Raw genomic sequence first — 18,687 nt, 5'->3', positions numbered from 1 at the left:
AAAAAAAGAAGACCCAAATAAATCAGAAATGAAAAAGGAGAAATAACAATTGACACTAAAGAAATACAAAGGATTGTAAGAAAATATTATGAACAACTTCATGCCAACCAATTGGACAACCTGGACAAAATGGATAAGTTCCTAGAAATATACAAGTTTTCCAAAACCAGATCAGGAAGACTCAGAGGATCTGAATAGGCAGATTATGTCTAGTGCAATTGAAGCAGTAACTAACAAACTCCCAACAAATAAAAACCCTGGACCAGATGGCTTCACAAGTGAACTTTATCAAACATTCTGAGAACTAATACTTCTCCTCAAACTATTCCAAAAAATTCAAGAGGAGGGGAGACTCCCAAGTTCATTTTGTGAGGCCAGCATTATCCTAATTGCAAAACAAGGTATAAACACTACAAAGAAAGATTTATAAACCAATATCCTTGATGAACATAGATGCTAAAATCATCAACAAAATATTGGCAAACTGAATACAGCACTATATCAAAAAGATCATACACTGTGATTGAGTGGGATTTATTCCACGAGTGAAAGATTGGTACAACATTTGCAAATCAATAAATGTGATTCACCATATAAACAAAATGAAGGGTAAAAACCACATGATCATAGCAATAGATGCAGAAAAAGCATTTGATAAAATCCAGCACCCATTTATGATGAAACTCTCAGCAAAGTGGGAGTGGAGGGAACATACCTAAACATAACAAGACCATATATGAAAACCCACTGTCAGCATAATACTTAACAGGCAAAAACTGCAAGAGTTCTCCTTAAGATCTGGAAGAAGACAGGGATGTTTGCGTGCACCTCTCTTGTTCAACATAGTACTAGAAGTCCTAGCCATAGAAGTGAGACAAGAAGATTTAAAATGCAAAGGAAAAAGTAAAACTGTCATTATTTGCAGATGGTATGATACTGTACATAGAGAACCGTAAAGATTCCACCAAGAAACTACTAGGACTGATAAATGAATTCAGAAAAGTAGCAGGATACAAAATTAATATCCAAAAATTAGTTGCATTTTTATATGCCAATAATGAATTATCAGAAAGGGACATTAAGAAAACAGTTCTATGCACTATTGCTTCAAAAAGAATAAAATACCTAGAAATAAACCTAACCAAGGATGTAAAAGACTTGTATTCAGAAAATTATATGACACTGAAGAAAACTTGAAGATACAGATAGTGGGAGCACATACCATATTCATGGATAGGAAGAATTAACATCATTAAAATGTCCATACTACACAAAGCAGTCTATAGATTCAGTGCAATTCCTGTCAAGATACGAATGACATATATCACAGAACTAGAGCAGATATTTCAGAAACTTACATGGAACACAAAAGGCATCAGTGATTTTTGAAAAAGAACAAAATTGGAGGAATCATGCTACCTAATACCAAGCTATACTGTGAGGCTATGATAATACTACCAGTATTGTGCTGGCATAAAAACAGAGACATAGATCAGTAGAACAGATGAGAGACCCCAGAAATAAACCCACACTTTTATAGTCAATTACTATTTGACAGAGGAGGCAAGCACATCCAGTGGACTAAAGATAGTTTATTCAATAAACGATGTTGGGAAAATTGGGCAGTATGTGGAGAAAATGAAACTAGATCACTTTCTTACACCACACACGAATAAATTCAAAATGGATTAGACTTAAATGTTAGACCCAACACCATAAAAATTCTAGAAGAAAACAGGCAGTAAAATCTCAGACATTGCTCGTAGCAGTATTTTTTTCTGGTATCTCTCTTCAGGCCAGGACAACAAAAGAAAAAAAAAATGGGACTACATCCAACTAAAAACTTTTTGCACAGCAAAGGAAACCATCAACAAACTAAAAAGACAACCTACTGATTAGGAGAATATATTTGCTGATACATCTGATACAGGGCTAATATCCAAAATTTATAAAGAATTTTTAAAACTCAATACCCCCAAAACAGTCCAATTAAAAAATAGGCAAGGGCCTGAATAGACATTTTTCCAAATATACGTACAGATGGCTAATTGTCACATGAAAAGATGCTCAGCGTCTGTAATGGCAAATTAAAACCACAGGAAGCTATCACCTCACCTTGGTCAGACGGCTGTCATCAGTAAGTCAACAAACAAGTGCTAGTTAGGATGTGGAAAAAGAGGAACCCTTTTGCACTGTTGAGAATGCAGATTGGTGCAGCCATTGTGGAAAACAGTGTGGAGACGCCTTAAAAAATAAAAAATGGAACCTTATGACCCAGTGATTCCACTTCTGGGAATTTATCTGAAGAAACCCAAAACACTCATTCAAAAGAATATAAGCACATCTTTATTCCTTGCAGTCTTATTAAAATAGCTAAGATCTGGAAAGAGTCCAAGTGTCCATCAGTAGATGAGTGGATAAAACATCTGTGATACTTTTACACAGTGGAATACTACTCAGCTGTGAAAAAGAAAATTTTACCCTTTGCAACAGCATGTGTGTACTTGGAGAACATTATGTTAAATGAAATAAGCCAGTCAGAAAAAGACAAATGCCATGTGATTTCACTCATGTGTGGAATCTAGTGAACAAACTGAACTAACAAGCAAAATAAAGATAGACTCATACAGCTAGAAGGCTGACAGATGTGTGGGATGGTGGTTAGCGGATGGAAGGATTGAGCAAAAAAAGAAGGTACTCAAAAACATGGACAACAGTGTGGTGACTGTTGGGGGCAGAGAGGATGGGTGGAGGTGAAAGAGTATGGGGGGATAAGTGGTAATGGAAAAAATATAATAAAAAAATAACCTGAAAATTCATTGCCAACTCTGGGGTCACATTTTTTTCTTTTTTAAATTGGAGTATTTTCTCTATTCTTGTAATAATCCAAGAAAAGTTAATATTCACCCATTTCTGACTTAAGAAAGACTTCATGGCACAAGTCTTCCTAAAATACCTTATGGAAATGTTACTTTTATTGCAATATGCTTATTTCCCCAAATACTACTTTTGGCCGTTTTCTCATTTTTGTTTTAGATTTACATCTTCGTTTTTAATTTCCTTTACCAGTTTATAGCTGATTGCATTCTCTGCTGCTTTTTAGTTATCCGATTATTCTCTGTGTCCTTTCTGCTGTTCTATTTATGCTATTTCTTATAGCCAGAATAGTTTATAATATTAATCACTATATTTTCTTTTACTTTGTTAGGCCCAAATATATGCCTTATATTTCTTTTTAGTTTAGAAAACAGGGATCATGCATTAAGAAAAAACTCTTAAGGGTTCTCTAATGGCCTATGATGTCTTGTTAAGTATACAATTTACAGAATTGTTTGGTGGAGTAATTTCTTTTATTAAAATTGTTCTTAATGTTTTTGTTTTGCTCATTAAGTTTAACTGATTGCTTTAGCAGAGGCCTGTTTAGGGATTAGTTTTAAACAAGTACTTTTAAAACTCCTTGTAGGACAGTGCTTAAGTTGTGTTATTTTTAAATTCGTTAACATTTACATGTGAGGCTGAATTAACATTTTGTTCATGGTATTAGAATTGCTAAGTGGGTTATACATATATATATATTGGACTTAATTATAAACTTATTAATTATGGCGACATTTACTATATTTTCAGGTTTTGTTTACTTGTTTACTTTTCTGATATACTTAGTAAGGACACCATACTGAGAGACACAGTTGATTAAAGCAGATGTCCTGGGGGAGGAAGATAACATTTACTGAGCTGTATAATTTGTCGTGGGAAAGAAAATGAGAAAAACTGGCAGACTGAAAGGAGGAGGCTATTAGATTTTAAAATAGCATGATTGAAAGTTCTGAACTTGATTTGCAGGAAGAGGAGTTAGAGATGTAAGCAGTTTTATGCCTGTATATCTGTTCTTGTTGAAACGTGAGGAAGAAGCCTACATGGATATTTTTAAAACTGCAAAGAAAAGCAGTCGGTTGGTATGGGGCATTAGCTATACAAAAACTTTAAATGTACTGGTGGTTAGGTACTTAGTAGTTGTGTGTGTGTGTGTGTGTGAGAGAGAGAGAGAGAGAGAGAGAGAGAGAGAAGGAAAGAGAGAAAGAGAGATGACTGTGGATGCAGGAGTGTGGTGAGGAATATAGAATACATTTCTATTAGTAGTTGAATGAGTAACATTCTGACCAAAATACTTGAGAGGATACCAGGATGAACAGTGTTCAAGCTAATACCTAAAGAGAAGAATCCACAAATTTGGGGAATAGAGGAAGAAACAAGCCAAAATTAAAATAAAAGCATTTGTTTTACTACAGCTTATGTTTTAAGTAAAAATAGGCAGCATAAATTATTCCTACATTTGCTGGTAATTTTTACTTAAATCTGTGTTTTTAGAATTACCCCATAATTATTTTAATTTTTTGACTCCATAGTGTATAATAAGGCTTTTATTTTCATTTTTATTTTATCTAACTTTTCGTAGATCTTGGATTATAACACATAATTCCTGCTATGTGATTTTCTAGAAGCTTATAATAGTATTAGTCTCTCTCAGGAGCTTCCCAGTTTTCATTCCCCATCCTTCACCCCAGTATTACCTAGAAATCTATCTCAGCTCCTGTTCTGTTACTACATTGTGCCCATAATTGTTCCTATTATTGTTTTTGTCATCTGCCTTGATACCTAAACAATTTTTTTTATATAGATGTCTTTTGACTACTCTGTTCTAATTCTGAGTGCCTTTAACTAAAACTTAAGGTACGATGTTTCATGATGACTGTGGTTAAACTGCCTTCTTTATCTTTTTTCACTAACATCTCCTTCATATCTAACTTCTGGTCACTGGAGAAGGTGTAGTCATAAAGCCTGGCAGTGAAAGAGATGGAACATGGTTTGGTCTTTAACCCATTGTTGCTCCTCACCCATAGTCCCTCTTTGACTAGCATAAAATCACACAGTTTTACTTATTCTTCATAATTTTCTCTCATCTATTCCTATGGATAAATGACCAGTTGCTACTTTAACATTCTACAGATTCCTTTACTTGTTTCACTGTCTTCAAAGGTATTTCTTAAGTTATTTTACTATTTCCTGAGAAGAAGAAAAATCATTGAGGATAAATATTTCAGTGTGGAATTTTGGAAAGTTGTAGTGAAAAACTTGTGAGGGTAAAAGGATTAAAGCACATAGTGACTAATGTCCTGGTAATGCATGAAAATAAAGGCTGGACATTTGGAAGGTTAGAATTTCTATTCACTGTGTGGGAAAAGACATGTGGATTTGCCAGGGCTGGGGTTGGGTAGAGACAGGAAGTGGATTTTGATATGGTAAATTTTAGGTATCTATTAACCATGTGGATTTGGTTGTTGTGTGTGTGTAGTCATTTTTAATCTAGAAGAACCTTTTTCATTTTTTATGAAATTGGTTTTTTTAAGCATTCAGGTCTGCTGCCTAAGAGAATGTTTCACATTCTGGATTTGTTTGTATCCTAATAAGTAAGGTTAAACATTTTTTTTTTGACAAGCGCACAACATAGGTGACATTGTTAACATCTCAGTACATCCTGTTAGGAGGCATATATCATCAGGTTGTCTGTTGTACTGTTGGTGTTGCTAAGTTTGACCACTTGGTTAAGCTCATGACTTACAGATCTTTTCATTGTAAAGGTATATTTCCCCATTTATAATTAGCAAATAATCTGTGGGGAAATATATTAGGGCTCCCAACAACTTTTAACATTTGTTTTTGTTCTCTTTACCCACTCAGTACCATAAACTTGAAACAGTTCTTTCATTTTAACATTTTACAAAAGTTGTTTTCTCCATTGCCAGAAGTTTAAAAGGGTATTCTGTCATAATATAAGTAAAGGGCAGAAATGAAATTGAGACAATGTGGGAATGAAGTAGGAGAGGCTATGCTAAAGCGTACCTATGTTTGGAGGGTGTTACTGACGCAGTGTGATATATAAAATTGTACTCTGTTGCTTAGAGCCATAAAGTTATGCTTTAAAAATGCGAGCAATGTTGTATTCATAATTTTTTTCAAGCAATTCTGGCCAAAGTTAATGAATTCTATTTTTTTTAATAGGTTTAAATGTAATACTGGATATTTATTTCTCCTTTAAGGTAAGTTTTATTTTTATTTTTTGAAACAATGTTAGGTTAAATTTATTATTCCAGTTGGTCTAGAAAGTAAATTTTAATTACCCAAGTTACATCATTAATTTATCACTGGGCTTATGGGTTTATCTGTTACAGAGAATAATTGTCCTTAGGGGAAAGATTGTTGGTTACTGCACATACAGCATGCAGTAGTATCATGCCCAGTACTTGGGTGCTGATAAACATTTTTGATATACTGAATATTCAGAATTGCTTAGGTTTCCCGTAGGGTCCTTGAGCAGCATTGGGTTGAGTGTTTAAGTTTCCTAGGTCTGCTATAACAAAGTGCCACAAACTGGGTAGCTTAAAATAACAAAAACATTCTTTCACTTTTCTGGAGGCTAGCTGTCCAAAGGCATCAGTAGGTCTGTGCTCCGTCCGAAGGCTGTCTGGGAAGATCCGTCCTTGCCTCTTCCTAGGTTCTGGTTGTGCCAGCATCCTTAGCATTTGGGCTTATAGCTGAATCGCTCCAATTTCTGCCTCTATTCTTGGGCTTTTTTCCTGTGTCTCCTCTCCTTGTTTTCAGATCTCCCTCTCCTTATATACCAGTCATTGGATTTTGGGGCTCGTCCTAATCAATTATAACTTCACCGTAAATGAATTATGTCTGCACAGACGCTATTTCCAAATAAGGTCTCTGTAGGTTCTTAGGGCTTCACCATACTTTTCTGGGGGAACACACTTCAACTCACAGTGGTTGGAGCTTGACATTGAGTTGTAGTGATGTTGAGATGCTATGATCATTTTGAAGCTTGAATGCTGTATTCTATGAGGTACAAAATATTCTGGAGTTGGTATAGAAATTAAAGTGAAAACTATACTTAAGTCAATTTAGGACTGTTTTTAATAGACTTTGAATGTGAGGGTGTATGGATGTGGATATTTAACATTTACAAATATAAATACTGGTTATTTATTGGCATTTGTGGGATTCAACCTAACAAGAATTGTGGCCCTCCTGAGGTAGACATAATAGGGAATCAAAATAAACTCTTTATCAGTGTATTTTGTCTAACAATAACAATGCTGTATTTTTTATATTAAGAAATGAAACATGTAATTGGATAACTTTCTTTAAAGCTCACTAATGCCCTTGATCATTTTTTAAAATAAAGAGTACAGGGTCAATGAAATTCAGCTCCAACTTCAAAGATGATCTTAGGTAAGGCATGCTGTGAATTTAGGTCAGTGCCTGGCCCTTGGGAAGTGCCTAATACACATTAGCTGTTATTATTAGCGAGCCATTCTAAGAAAGTGAAGACATTGAGGTAGTCATGAAAAGAAGGAAAGTTTATCTCACTTAGTGTATTTACTGTTACAGTTATTGGTTTGGTAATGGATATAAATAACTGAAAAATGTAAATTACAGTATTACGAGTTTTTTAATGTGAGACAATAGAAAAACATTAGACAACATGTTTATTTTTGAATTTGAGGTTTGAAGGTCATGTTCTTTAAATGGCTTATATTATGTGATGCTTGTGAGAAAATGTTAAAAATCCAGACTACATTTAACTTACTTCTTCTCTTCTTCCATTTAAATAAAAATAGCTATATTAATCCAACACGCCATAATGTGGCATGCCATCCTTTTTGAGAGGTGAATATTATTGAATAAAAATGGCTGACAGAAGTAGCAAGATTGTTCCAGGACAAGTTTATATTGAAGTGGAATATGATTATGAATATGAAGCAAAGGACAGGAAGATTGTGATAAAACAAGGAGAACGATACATCTTGGTGAAAAAGACCAATGATGACTGGTGGCAGGTCAAACCAGATGAGAATTCCAAAACGTTTTATGTGCCAGCCCAGTATGTAAAGGAAGTCACCCGCAAAGCTTTGATGCCGCCTGTGAAACAGGCAGTTGCACTGCCAAATAATTCTGCGAAAATGGCACAGAGTCTGCATCTTCAGAGATCAACAGAAAATGTGAACAAATTGCCTGAGCTTTCAAGTTTTGGAAAGCCATCATCATCTGTTCATGGAACAAGTCTTATTCGTGATGCCAATCAGAATTTTGGACCCAATTACAACCCAAGTCAAACTGTCAATCTAAGCCTGGATCTGACCCACAATAATGGGAAGTTTAGCACTGACTCACATTCTCCTAAAGTTTCTGGCCAAAATAGAACATGCTTATTTGGTCACTTTCCTGGTCCAGAGTTCTTGGACATAGAGAAAACTAGCTTCTCCCAGGAGCAGTCTTGCGATTCAGCAGGAGAAGGCTCAGAAAGGGTACATCAGGATTCTGAGTCTGGTGATGAACTTAGCAGCAGCTCCACGGAACAGATAAGGGTAAGATTGAAGGAACGAAATGTTTGTACTTTTATAAAAATATTAATTACAGGTTTTACTTTAAAAAGTTTTTTGTAAGAGAATCATTTGTTTTGCTTTATTCAGAATGTATGGTTTCTATCCTGAATTAAATAGAGAATATGTGAAATAACTTGTGGAGTTCACTATATGGTTTAGAATTACTGTGTGGGCAAAAATTTTCCTCTCTATTGGTTATGTGTGATGTAGAAAGGACTTACTTAATTTACCTAGTGATATTTTTTTTATTAGAAAAAGTTTGTTTTCCAGGAGTACTCATTTTGACTGGTTTCCAGTAAGTCTCCAGGGAACAGTAGATATATGGGGAAAGACATCATGGGACTCTTAACCACTAACTCATGTTCTTTGAAACTTATTAACCTCGGTTAGTAAGAAAAAGAGTTCACAAACCTTTACCTCCATTCATGCACTTCTGTGTCTGAAGTGTCTTAAATATCCATGCTTACTTGCATTGCACGGAAAAAATTTTATGTGTCTGTGGTTTGGTTTTCTTAATTTTTCATAATCTGACTTTGAGGTTAGTTTATGCCAGTTTATTGGTCAGGTGAAGCGAAGTAATTTGAAAAGCTCATGTATGAAATTGAAACTTAAATGTATTTGGCAAAGTCTAATTTTAACTGCACTTTAAAAGTGATACATTTATGGCCTAAAACTATGTTGTAAAATTTAACGATCAAGAGAATAAATTGTATGGCTGCTGTTTGGTGTGGTCTGATTATAATAGAACTAGTACGTTATTTTTCTAGATTTTAATTTTTCTTGTGACATTTTAAATGGAAATAGGAAAAGGGAACCTTTTCTAGAAAAACTTCAGATGTTTGTAATTGATGTAAAGGAGCATACTCAGTTTATCATTCATCTTGGTAAACTTTTTTTTCTTTAGTGTTTGTGTGATACTTTGACATAGAATATATAGTGTTACTTGGAGTTGTTTTTATACGTGGCTCCTTTTTGAGCTAGTGGGATTTGGGAAGGATGTGCCTTTTCTCTTCCATCTTGCCATCACCGCTGTTTCACATTTCAAATTACATTTTTTATTTAGGTACACAGGCCGGCCTGTGTTCTCTTTATTATGGTCATCTTAATTTTTTGGCATGCAAGTTCATGGCTCTTAACCTCTCCTTGGACCTTGACACTGTTTGGAAATTCTGTTAGATTTCACTAGCCAGTCCTTTTTCATACTCGTCATGGCAACTGTTCAAACCTTTTCCATTATCTTTAGTTCTCTGATTCACCTGTTTTTCCCTGTTCTCTTATCAGGTAACCTTTCCTTTTCTTTCACAGCAAAAATAAAAGCCATGGGATAGAACCTTCATCAGCTTTGGGGAGGATGTTAATAGCACTTAATGGCACTTAACAGCAGTTAATAGCACTGGGTTTTGATTTGAATCTGGAGTTCATAAAGGTTTACTTTATGATTTTCATAATTCCATCACTTACCATCTCTGTGATAATTGGGGAAAATTACTGAACTTCTGTGTGTCTCAGTTTTCTTATCTTAAATTGCACATCAGGAGGTGGTTGAGGATTAAGTGGATTACTATATCTAATATGCTTAGAATTATACTTGGCATATTAGTACATTAGGTACCTATTGCTGCTTAATAAATTAGTCCGAAATTTGGTGGCTTAACACAGTAAACATTGATTATCTCACTGTTTCTGTGGGTCTGTAATTTAGAAGCAGCTTAGAGGGGTAGTTTTAAAGATTTAGGGTCTCATGAGTTTGTAATCTTATGAAGGCTTGGCTGGAGATGCTTTTAAGATGGCAAACTCACATGGTGCTAGTTTGGCCTCTTCACATATGGTTGAATGTTGTGCATTAGAGAAGCAATGCATTAGAGAACAAGGTGCATTAGAGAAGCAATGCTTTATTGAACAAGGTAGAAGCCATATGGTCTTTTTTGCCCGAATCTTGGAGGTCTCACACAGTCCTATCTTACTAAGTATACAGTTCACCCCTGTTCTCTGTGAGAGGAGACTACACTGGGAGTAAACATCAGGAAATGAGAACATTGAGGCCACCTTGGGGGCTGGCTATTAAAGTAATCATTACTTCTAGCTATTATTACTGTTGTTTCTATCATCCTTGCCACCATCTAATCTGTGAGTACCCCTGTGTCAGCAATCATTACTCCCAACGCAGCGTGAGTGTTGTCTCACCTATCAGAGGGCAGTCTCTTTATATTTGCTTTTCCCTTTCTTCCACAAACCTTTTGGTAAAGATTATATAGCATTGTGTTCGTGTGGCTTTAGATTCATTATTTACCAAGTGCTTTCCATCAGTATTTAAATTTGCTTATGTTTTTCCCATTTTAGTAACACTTTTCAGGAATACCTTTCTCTCTGAATATTACTTATTACCCTTTCCCTTTGCTGCCAGCTTATGGAAAGAGTTATATAGGTTTGCTTCTCTGCATTTGCTCATTTCCCACTCATTCCTTAACTTACTCTAGTATGTCTTTTTACTCCACCATGCCACCTAAGTGGCTTGCAAAACTATGATATCACACTCAGGATATTGACCTTGGTACAGTAGAAATACTGAGCATTTCCAACACCACAAGCATCCTTTGTGGTTTCCTCCTACCCCCTTTTGAACCCCAGCTCATCACTAATATACTCTCCATTTAAAACTTTATTTCAAGAATATTATATAAATGTAATGATATGCTATATAATCTTTTGAGATTGGCCTTTTCATTCAGCATAATTCTCTGGAGATTGATCCAGGTTGTTGTGTGTATCAGTGTTCTTTTTGTTGGTGGCTGACTCGTATTCTGTGGTGTGCAAAGTATGGTGTGCCGTACTTTGTTTCACCATTCACCCATCGAGGAACATCTCTCTGGGTTTCCAGTTTTGAGCTATTGCAAGCAAAGCTGCTATATATAAACTTTTTCTTTCTCTGGCATAAATGCCCTTGAGTATAATTGCTGATGGTAGGTAGTTGCATGTTTATTTTTTCAAGACACAGGCAAACTTTCCAAATAGTCTTTGTAAAGAAGTCATTATATATAGTCAATACCTAAGAAGTACGTGTTATATCCCACCTCACTGAAGGTGTAGTTTCTACATGAATTATTTGGAATGATTTTGTATGGGAGATTTATTTTATTTATTTATTCAGTCTTTTATGTCTGTATGAACTCATAAGTATTTTTTTATACTTTGGATTATAATCCAGTATTATTCTATTTTGCTGCTCAAGTATTTCAGCTTTGGCAGTTAAGAACTTTTGTTGTCTGTTTTTTAGCACTGCCCTACTTTCTGTCTCTACAAGATACTCCATGGACATCTTGTATATTTTCTGCCCCAGTCTAGAGTCAGCCGTTTCTCCAAGGGCTCTTGTTTTCCTTAATTGGGGAATGGTATGAGAAGCCAGGATCTGTGCTAGTGTACTTATTGCTACTGCATTGTGATTCCTTCAAACAAGCAATCACAGTGTAGTACCAATTGTGATTGCTATGCTCGGGTGGTAGAGCAGGGCAGTACACATTGGTATGCTAACCTGTGTATATACATGTATCTATAAATATTTTCACATGTAAGTCTCTGTATCTGTGTTAAACTAAATGGGTTCATATTGATATCTTCAATTCTAATCTCTAACCACATAGATCATTGCTTATTTATAAACTTTCACTCCAAAATTGAAAGATGTAGCTGCCACCATCCACTGTCATTTGCATTATTGGGTAATTTAGTATGAGAAATGTTAACTTGTGCCCTTGTGGAGTACATCTTTATCAGCTAGAATATAGTATTTCATGTGCATATTTTTTTTTACTTCATTCATTTTCAGAGTTTCTTTGATTAGCACTTTTTATCCCCACCTGATTTAATGAGGTTGTTTCATGTATTTGTAATAAAGTTAGGTTGGGTTTTTTTTTCCCCCTGTCATATTCTACATTCTTTTCTGGGATTCCTACCCCACCTGAAATTTCTACATTAAAAAAATTGCATACATTGGGATTTGTTCTTTTTGCTGTAAAGTTCGGTGGATTTTGACAAATGCACAGTATTGTGTTTGTACAGTTCCAGTATCATACAAAATAGTTTCACTGCACTAATCTCCTGTGTTTCACCTGTTCACCCTCCGTCCCCTTCTCCTGTCCAGTCCTCTGCAACTGCTCATCCTTTTACTCACTGTGTAGTTTTGCCTTTTCCGGAATACCTTTTAATTGGAATCATATAGTAGGTATATTTTTTAGATCAACTTCTTTTACTTAGCAATATGTGTTTAAGATGCATCCATACCTTTTCATGTTTGATAACATTTCTTTTATTGATGAGTAACCCATTGTAGTGATGTACCACAATTTGTTTATTCATCTATTGAGGGACATCTTGGTTGCTTCCAGCTTTTGGCAATTATGAATAAAATTGCTATAAATATTTGCATGCAGGCTTTTGTGTAGACATAAACTTCAGATCAGTTGGGTAAATACCTAAGATTACTTGGGTAATACCTTGGGTAAATACCTGAGATTGCTGATCAGTATGATAAGGCTACTTTTGTAACAAACTGCAAAACTGTCTTTCAGAGTGGCTATACCATTTTGTGTTCCCATCAACAGTGAATGAGAGTTTATCTTTTTCCACATCTTCATCATTTGGTACTGTCAATTTTTTGGATTTTTAGCCATTCTAATAATATGTAGTATCTTGTTTTAATTTGCATTCCTAAGTGACAAATGATATTGAGCATCTTTTTATATGCCTATTTTTAGTCTTTGTATCTTCTTCGATGAGGTATCTAGATCTTTTGCTCATTTTTAAATTATTTTTTAATTAAATTTTAAGAGTTCCTTGTATGTTTTAGATACATATCCTTTATTAGTTATATATTTTACAAATACTTTATATCTGTTGTGTTTTTGTTCTCTTAACAGTGACTTTCACAGAGCTGAAGTTTTTAATTTTAACGAAGTTCAAAACTTAATTATTTTTCTTATGGACCATGTTTTTACTATTAAATCTAAAAACTCATTGCCAAACCCAAGGCCATCTAGATTTTGTTTCAGTTCTAGAATTTTTATAGTTCTGCATTTTACATTTAGGTTTAGGTCTATGATCCATTTGATTTAATTTTTATGAAAGGTCTTTGTGGTTTTTGTTTTTGTTTTTTTCTGTTTTTGCATATATATGTCCAGTTGTTCCTCACCATTTGTTGAAAAGAGTTTCCTTTCTCTTTTGAATTGCTTTGTTTCTTTTGTCAACAATCAGTTGACTATTTGGGTATATTTGTTGGCTCTCCATTCTGTTCCACTGATCCGTTTGTCATTGTTTTGTAAATACCAGGCTGTATGGATTAATGTCGTTTTATCCTAAGTGTAGAAACTAGGTAGCCTGCGTCTTCCAGTTTTGCTGTTCTTCAGTATTGTGTTGATTATTCTGCCTTTTGTCTTTCCGTATAAAATTTAGTTTCACTTTGTTGATATCTACAAAATAGTTTGTTGGGATTTTGATTGGAATTGTGTTGAAATTGCAGTTGGGAAGAATTGACATTGTAACACTATTGAGTCTTTCAAACCATGGCCAAGGAGTATTCTTCATTTATTTAGACTTGCTTTTGATTTCTTTCATCACAGTTTTGTAGTTTTCTGTACGATTTAGCTATCACCCCTAATATCCTGCTGTCTTTGTCATTTCCAAGCAACCATTAATGTAATTTTCTGTTTTAACAAATTTTCTCTTCCAGATATTTCATTTTAGTAGAATTACATATGTGGTCTTTTGTAACTGGTTTCTTTCACTTAGCCTACTGTTTTCAAGGTTCATCTGTGTTGTAGCATGTATCACTTCATTCCTTTTTATGGCATAATAATCTATTTATTTAATCATCACTTTTTGGACATTTTGGTTGTTTCTACCTTTTTGTGAATAGAACTAACTCTGCTGTAAACACAGTGTGCAAGTTTTTATGTGGATATATGATTTTTTTTTCTCTTGAGTTGATACCTAGGAGTAGAAATGCTGGCTCATAGGGTAATTCTGTTTAATTGTTGAGGAACTGCCAGGTCATTTTCCAAAGTGGCTACACCATTTTATATTTCCACTATTAATGTAGGAAGGTTACAGTTTCTCCATATCCTTGTCAGTTCTTAGTGGTTTCTAACTTTTTGATTATAGCCATCCTAGGGGGTGTGAAGTGGTATCACGTTGTCTTTGCATTTCCCTCATGACTAAGGATGTTGAGTATTTTTTCATATGTTCATTGACTGTTTATCTTCTTAGAGAAATGTCTCTTCAGGTCTTCTGCTCATTTTAAGTTGAGCTATTGTTCTATGATTGAGTTTTAAGAATTCTTTATATAGTTTCTTACCAGATACATGGTTTGCAAATATTTTCTCCTATCTTGTGCGTTGTCTTATTTTCTTGATAATGTCTTTTTAAGCACAAGTCGTTAATTTTGAAGTCCGGACTGATCTAATGTTTTGTTTCATTGCTCATGCTTTTGATTCCATTTCTAAGACTCCATTGCCAAGTCTGAGGTTATGAATATTTAGTCCTATATTTTACCTAACAATTTTATAGTTTTAGCTCCTACGTTTAATTTTGATCTATTTTGAGTTAATTTTTATGTATGGTGTGAGGTAAGGGTGCAACTTCATTTTTTTTTGTATGTAGCTATCAAGTTGTCCAAGACCATTTGTTGAAAATACTATTTCCTTCTCTCAATGAATGGTTTTGGCATCTTTGTTGAAAATCAGTTGACATGTATATATGGTATTACTTCTGGACTCTCATTCTATTCTGTTGATTTACATGTCTCTATGCTCGTCCTAGATCATTTTGATTACTGTTGCTTTGTAGTAAGTTTAGAAGTTGAAAAGTACTCTTCCCTCTACTTTGTTTTTTTTTCAAAAATATTTTGTCTGTTTTGGCTCCTCTGTAATTCTATATGAATTTTAGAATCAACTTGCCAATTTCTACAGAGAAACCAGCTGGAACTCTGATAGGGATAGTGTTAAGTCTGTAGCTAGTTTTGGGAAATAATACCATCTTAACAATATTAACATTTCTTTCAGGAAGGTACATTGGTACTGAATTCCTTCAGTTTTATTTGTTCAGGAAACTTCATTTTGATTGATAATTTGTTTGGATATAGAGTTGGTGTTGGTGATTATTTTCTTTCAACACTTTAAATATTTTGCCCAAAGTGGATAAAATATTTTCTGTTTGCATGTTTTGTTTGCATGGTTTCTGATGAGATATATGCTGTTAATCTTTTTCTTGTCCATTGGTTAAGGTTTTTGCCTCTGGCTTCTTTCAAAATTTTCTCTTCATCTTTAGTTTTCTGCAGTTGGTTTATGTTCTGCCTTTATTTAGGTTTTTGGTATTTATACTGCATGTTCAGTTTGGGAAGTTTCTATTGCCATGTCTTCAAGCTCATTGATTTTTTTCCGAGCCATGTTCAAGCTACTGATCGTCACATCTTAGGCATTTTCCATTTCTGTTATAGTGTTTTAATTTGTCTTAGATTTTTTCATCTCTCTGCTTAAATTACTAATTTGTTCTTGAATGTTGTCTGCTTTTTCTTTTAAGATATAATATTTACTTAAAATTTTTTATCTGGTAATTCCAGCATCTGTGCCATATCTGAGCTTGACTCTGATGCTTACTTTCTCTCTTCAGATTGTTTCTTCTTGTTTTTTTGCTATACCTTGTAATTTTTCATTGAAAGCCAGACATAATGTATTGGGTATTAGGAACAGAAGTAAATAGGCATTTCCTGTGAGGTGTTAGTGTCTGGCTTCCCAATAAATCTCCCTGTTACCTCTCTGGCTGGGAGAGATTGAACTGCCTCATTACTTGATGCACATGATTTCTACTAACATCGTTGGTTAGCGAGTAGCCTCCTTGCCGCTTGGCAGTGGTGAAAATTCTAATTCTTCATTAGGCCTCCTGTATGTGCATGCATGTGCACATGCACAGTCTTGTTACTGTCTGGAAAGGACTCCTTTTGTCCTTTCCTTCACCTTCTTTGATACCACCCTGGTGGGATTTGGGGGTGCCTTACTACAAGCTGGCATGTGTGGAAACCTAGGTTCCCTGTTCACCATTGCTGGTGGTATGTGGGCGGAACTGTTAGTTTTTCGGTGGAATTTGGCAGGAGTAGCATAGTAATACGAAAAGTTTTCAGTCTTGTTTGTCCTCCCCTTTTCTGTTTTTTTGTTTTGTTTTGTTTTTTGCTTTGTAGACAGGAATTTTTTGGGCTTTTCCTGGTCTATGCCTGTTGGTGTGTCTGGGTTGCTGACTTGTGTCTTCAAATCTGGGATATATGAAGCCAAAAGTAATCCAGGGAACTAACCAGCATGTTGTTCATTGGGTCCTGAGGTTACTAATTGGTATACTCACTCTACTTTTCAGACTTGTCTTGTGTTTGTTTTATATATTATACCCAGTGTTTTTATTTGTACTTAGAGGAATATAGAACTCCTTTTTCCCAGAATTAGAAGTGCTTAGTAAGTTTCTTAATGGTAGTTTTTAAGTATTAATTTTCTTGACATCTAAACAGTCTTGTTAGTCGTAGCTTTTATGGGATGTCCTCTCATAAGCTTCCACTGTACCTTGTACTATTCCCTTGTTCTTGTTACATTTAAGATTTTTTTTCTTCTCACTAGTCAGTCTGTAATCTCTAAGGTCATGCTAGTTATTTTGTTTATTTCTATATCAAATACCTGGTATAGTATCTGGAGTAAATGTAGATAATGCTAAATGCTTCTTGAATGATGACCAGTGTTTAATCACAAGTAGGGGGAAGGGGAAACCTTTATTAATGTACCATCAAAGGTGCATGTTTCTGTATGAAGAACAGTAACCTAGAACAGTGGTCCCCAGCCTTTTTGACACCAGGAACCAGTTTTGTGGAAGATTTTTTCATGGACAGGCAGCGGAGCTCAGGAGGTAATGTGAGTGAGGCTTTACTCTCTCACCCACTGCTCACCTGCTGTGCAGCCCAGTTCCTAACAGGCCAGGGACCAGTACTGGTCCACAGCCCAGGGGTGGGTACCTCTTATCTAGAAGTGCTAAGCCTCTTGAAACAGCATATCATAGGCTTTAATGAAGAATGTTATTAGAGAGATGGAGTTGGGGGTAAAAAGTTGTGCAATACACAGGTAGACACACAGTATTGTATGATTGTGGTAGACTAGCAATAGTAGACACAGTTTAAAAGATGACAGAATCTTAATAGAGTCATTAAAAAATGTGTACATTATAAATGTTCTGTGTTTTCTCCCTATTTTTGTCCTGGGGAAAGAATTTGAAAATCTAGGTGACACATCAACAAAAACAACAGATGGGGAAACATTTTTTCATTTTTAATGAAAAAAACTCTCATGTGTATGCATGGAATGTCTTTAGCAATTGCTTCAGTAAATTCCAGACAGATGGTTTAAACTCAGAATGACTACTCAAATAATATCATAACAGTCATTTTGAAGCGTGGTATATAAGACTTGAGCTCTGGAAAATCATGAGTGTAACTTTGTACATAGAAGGAACGTGCAAGAATAGGCTTCTATGCCAGGGAAATTTGTGTCTTAGTCTTTCTACAAAAATACATGATTTCTGAATCCTTCTTTTTGTAACTTATGGTTGAATACTATTTATTTGTCTCTTCCTGTCTTATAGCAGGGTGTAATTGAGTCATTTAAAAGTGATTGGAGAGTAGGTGAGTGACAACTTGGTATTTAATGAGAGTTAGAAAAATAAAAAAAATCCAGATAGGATTCATCAGAATAACCCATAGGATAGTAAAAGAGGGGACGGTGAAAGTAACTAACCATCAAGCATTTGAAGGATGCTTACATATGTGGTTGCCTCCCATATGTAATGTAAGTAGAGATAATGTCTTTTTTACATTGAAGAAGCAATTTCATATTTTCAGTTTACAAAGTTGGGAGAAGTTTGCATTTTAAAAAATACTTAGTAATTATATAAACTTTTTGACATTCTCATTTGATTAAATTCAGTTGAACTGCTACTCACTTTAATCATGGAACATGAGTTTTACTTGAAAGAATGACTGATAAACTGGTTATTCATACTAGAGTATTGGTTAAACCTTTTGTCTAAAATAAACCAAAGAAGTCCATCACTTTTAGGAAAACAATTGATTTTTTCGTTGCAAATGATAAAATTCAAGCTTTCAGGTGAAAATTAGGATTTCAAAAACTTTTATCTGCTACCATGAGTTTATAGCTGCTCA

The 18,687-nt window shown here is 34.8% G+C and overlaps 1 protein-coding gene across 5 annotated transcripts in view; it reads left to right on the top strand.

Annotated features, from left to right (window-relative positions):
• The window catches only part of ARHGAP12 (Rho GTPase activating protein 12), a 106,450-nt gene that overhangs the window by 14,110 nt on the left and 73,653 nt on the right, over window positions 1–18,687 (top strand). For 4 of the 5 annotated variants that reach the window (XM_054592226.1, XM_054592244.1, XM_054592210.1 and 1 more), the window contains exons 2-3: window positions 6,061–6,098; window positions 7,686–8,432. In XM_054592226.1, coding sequence (XP_054448201.1) covers window positions 7,755–8,432 — 678 coding nt within the window. In that variant the 5' untranslated portion in view covers window positions 6,061–6,098; window positions 7,686–7,754. The remainder of the gene's footprint in view (window positions 1–6,060; window positions 6,099–7,685; window positions 8,433–18,687) is intronic. The other variant, XM_054592216.1, reaches the window with a different exon arrangement.

Source organism: Pteronotus mesoamericanus, unplaced genomic scaffold (genome assembly GCF_021234165.1).
Source record: "Pteronotus mesoamericanus isolate MK-2021 breed Mesoamerican mustached bat unplaced genomic scaffold, CSHL_Meso_final contig_130, whole genome shotgun sequence".
Taxonomy (NCBI): Eukaryota; Metazoa; Chordata; class Mammalia; order Chiroptera; family Mormoopidae; genus Pteronotus; species Pteronotus mesoamericanus.
The sequence above is the reverse complement of the archived record's forward strand: the minus strand, read 5'-3'. Positions and strand labels throughout refer to the sequence as shown.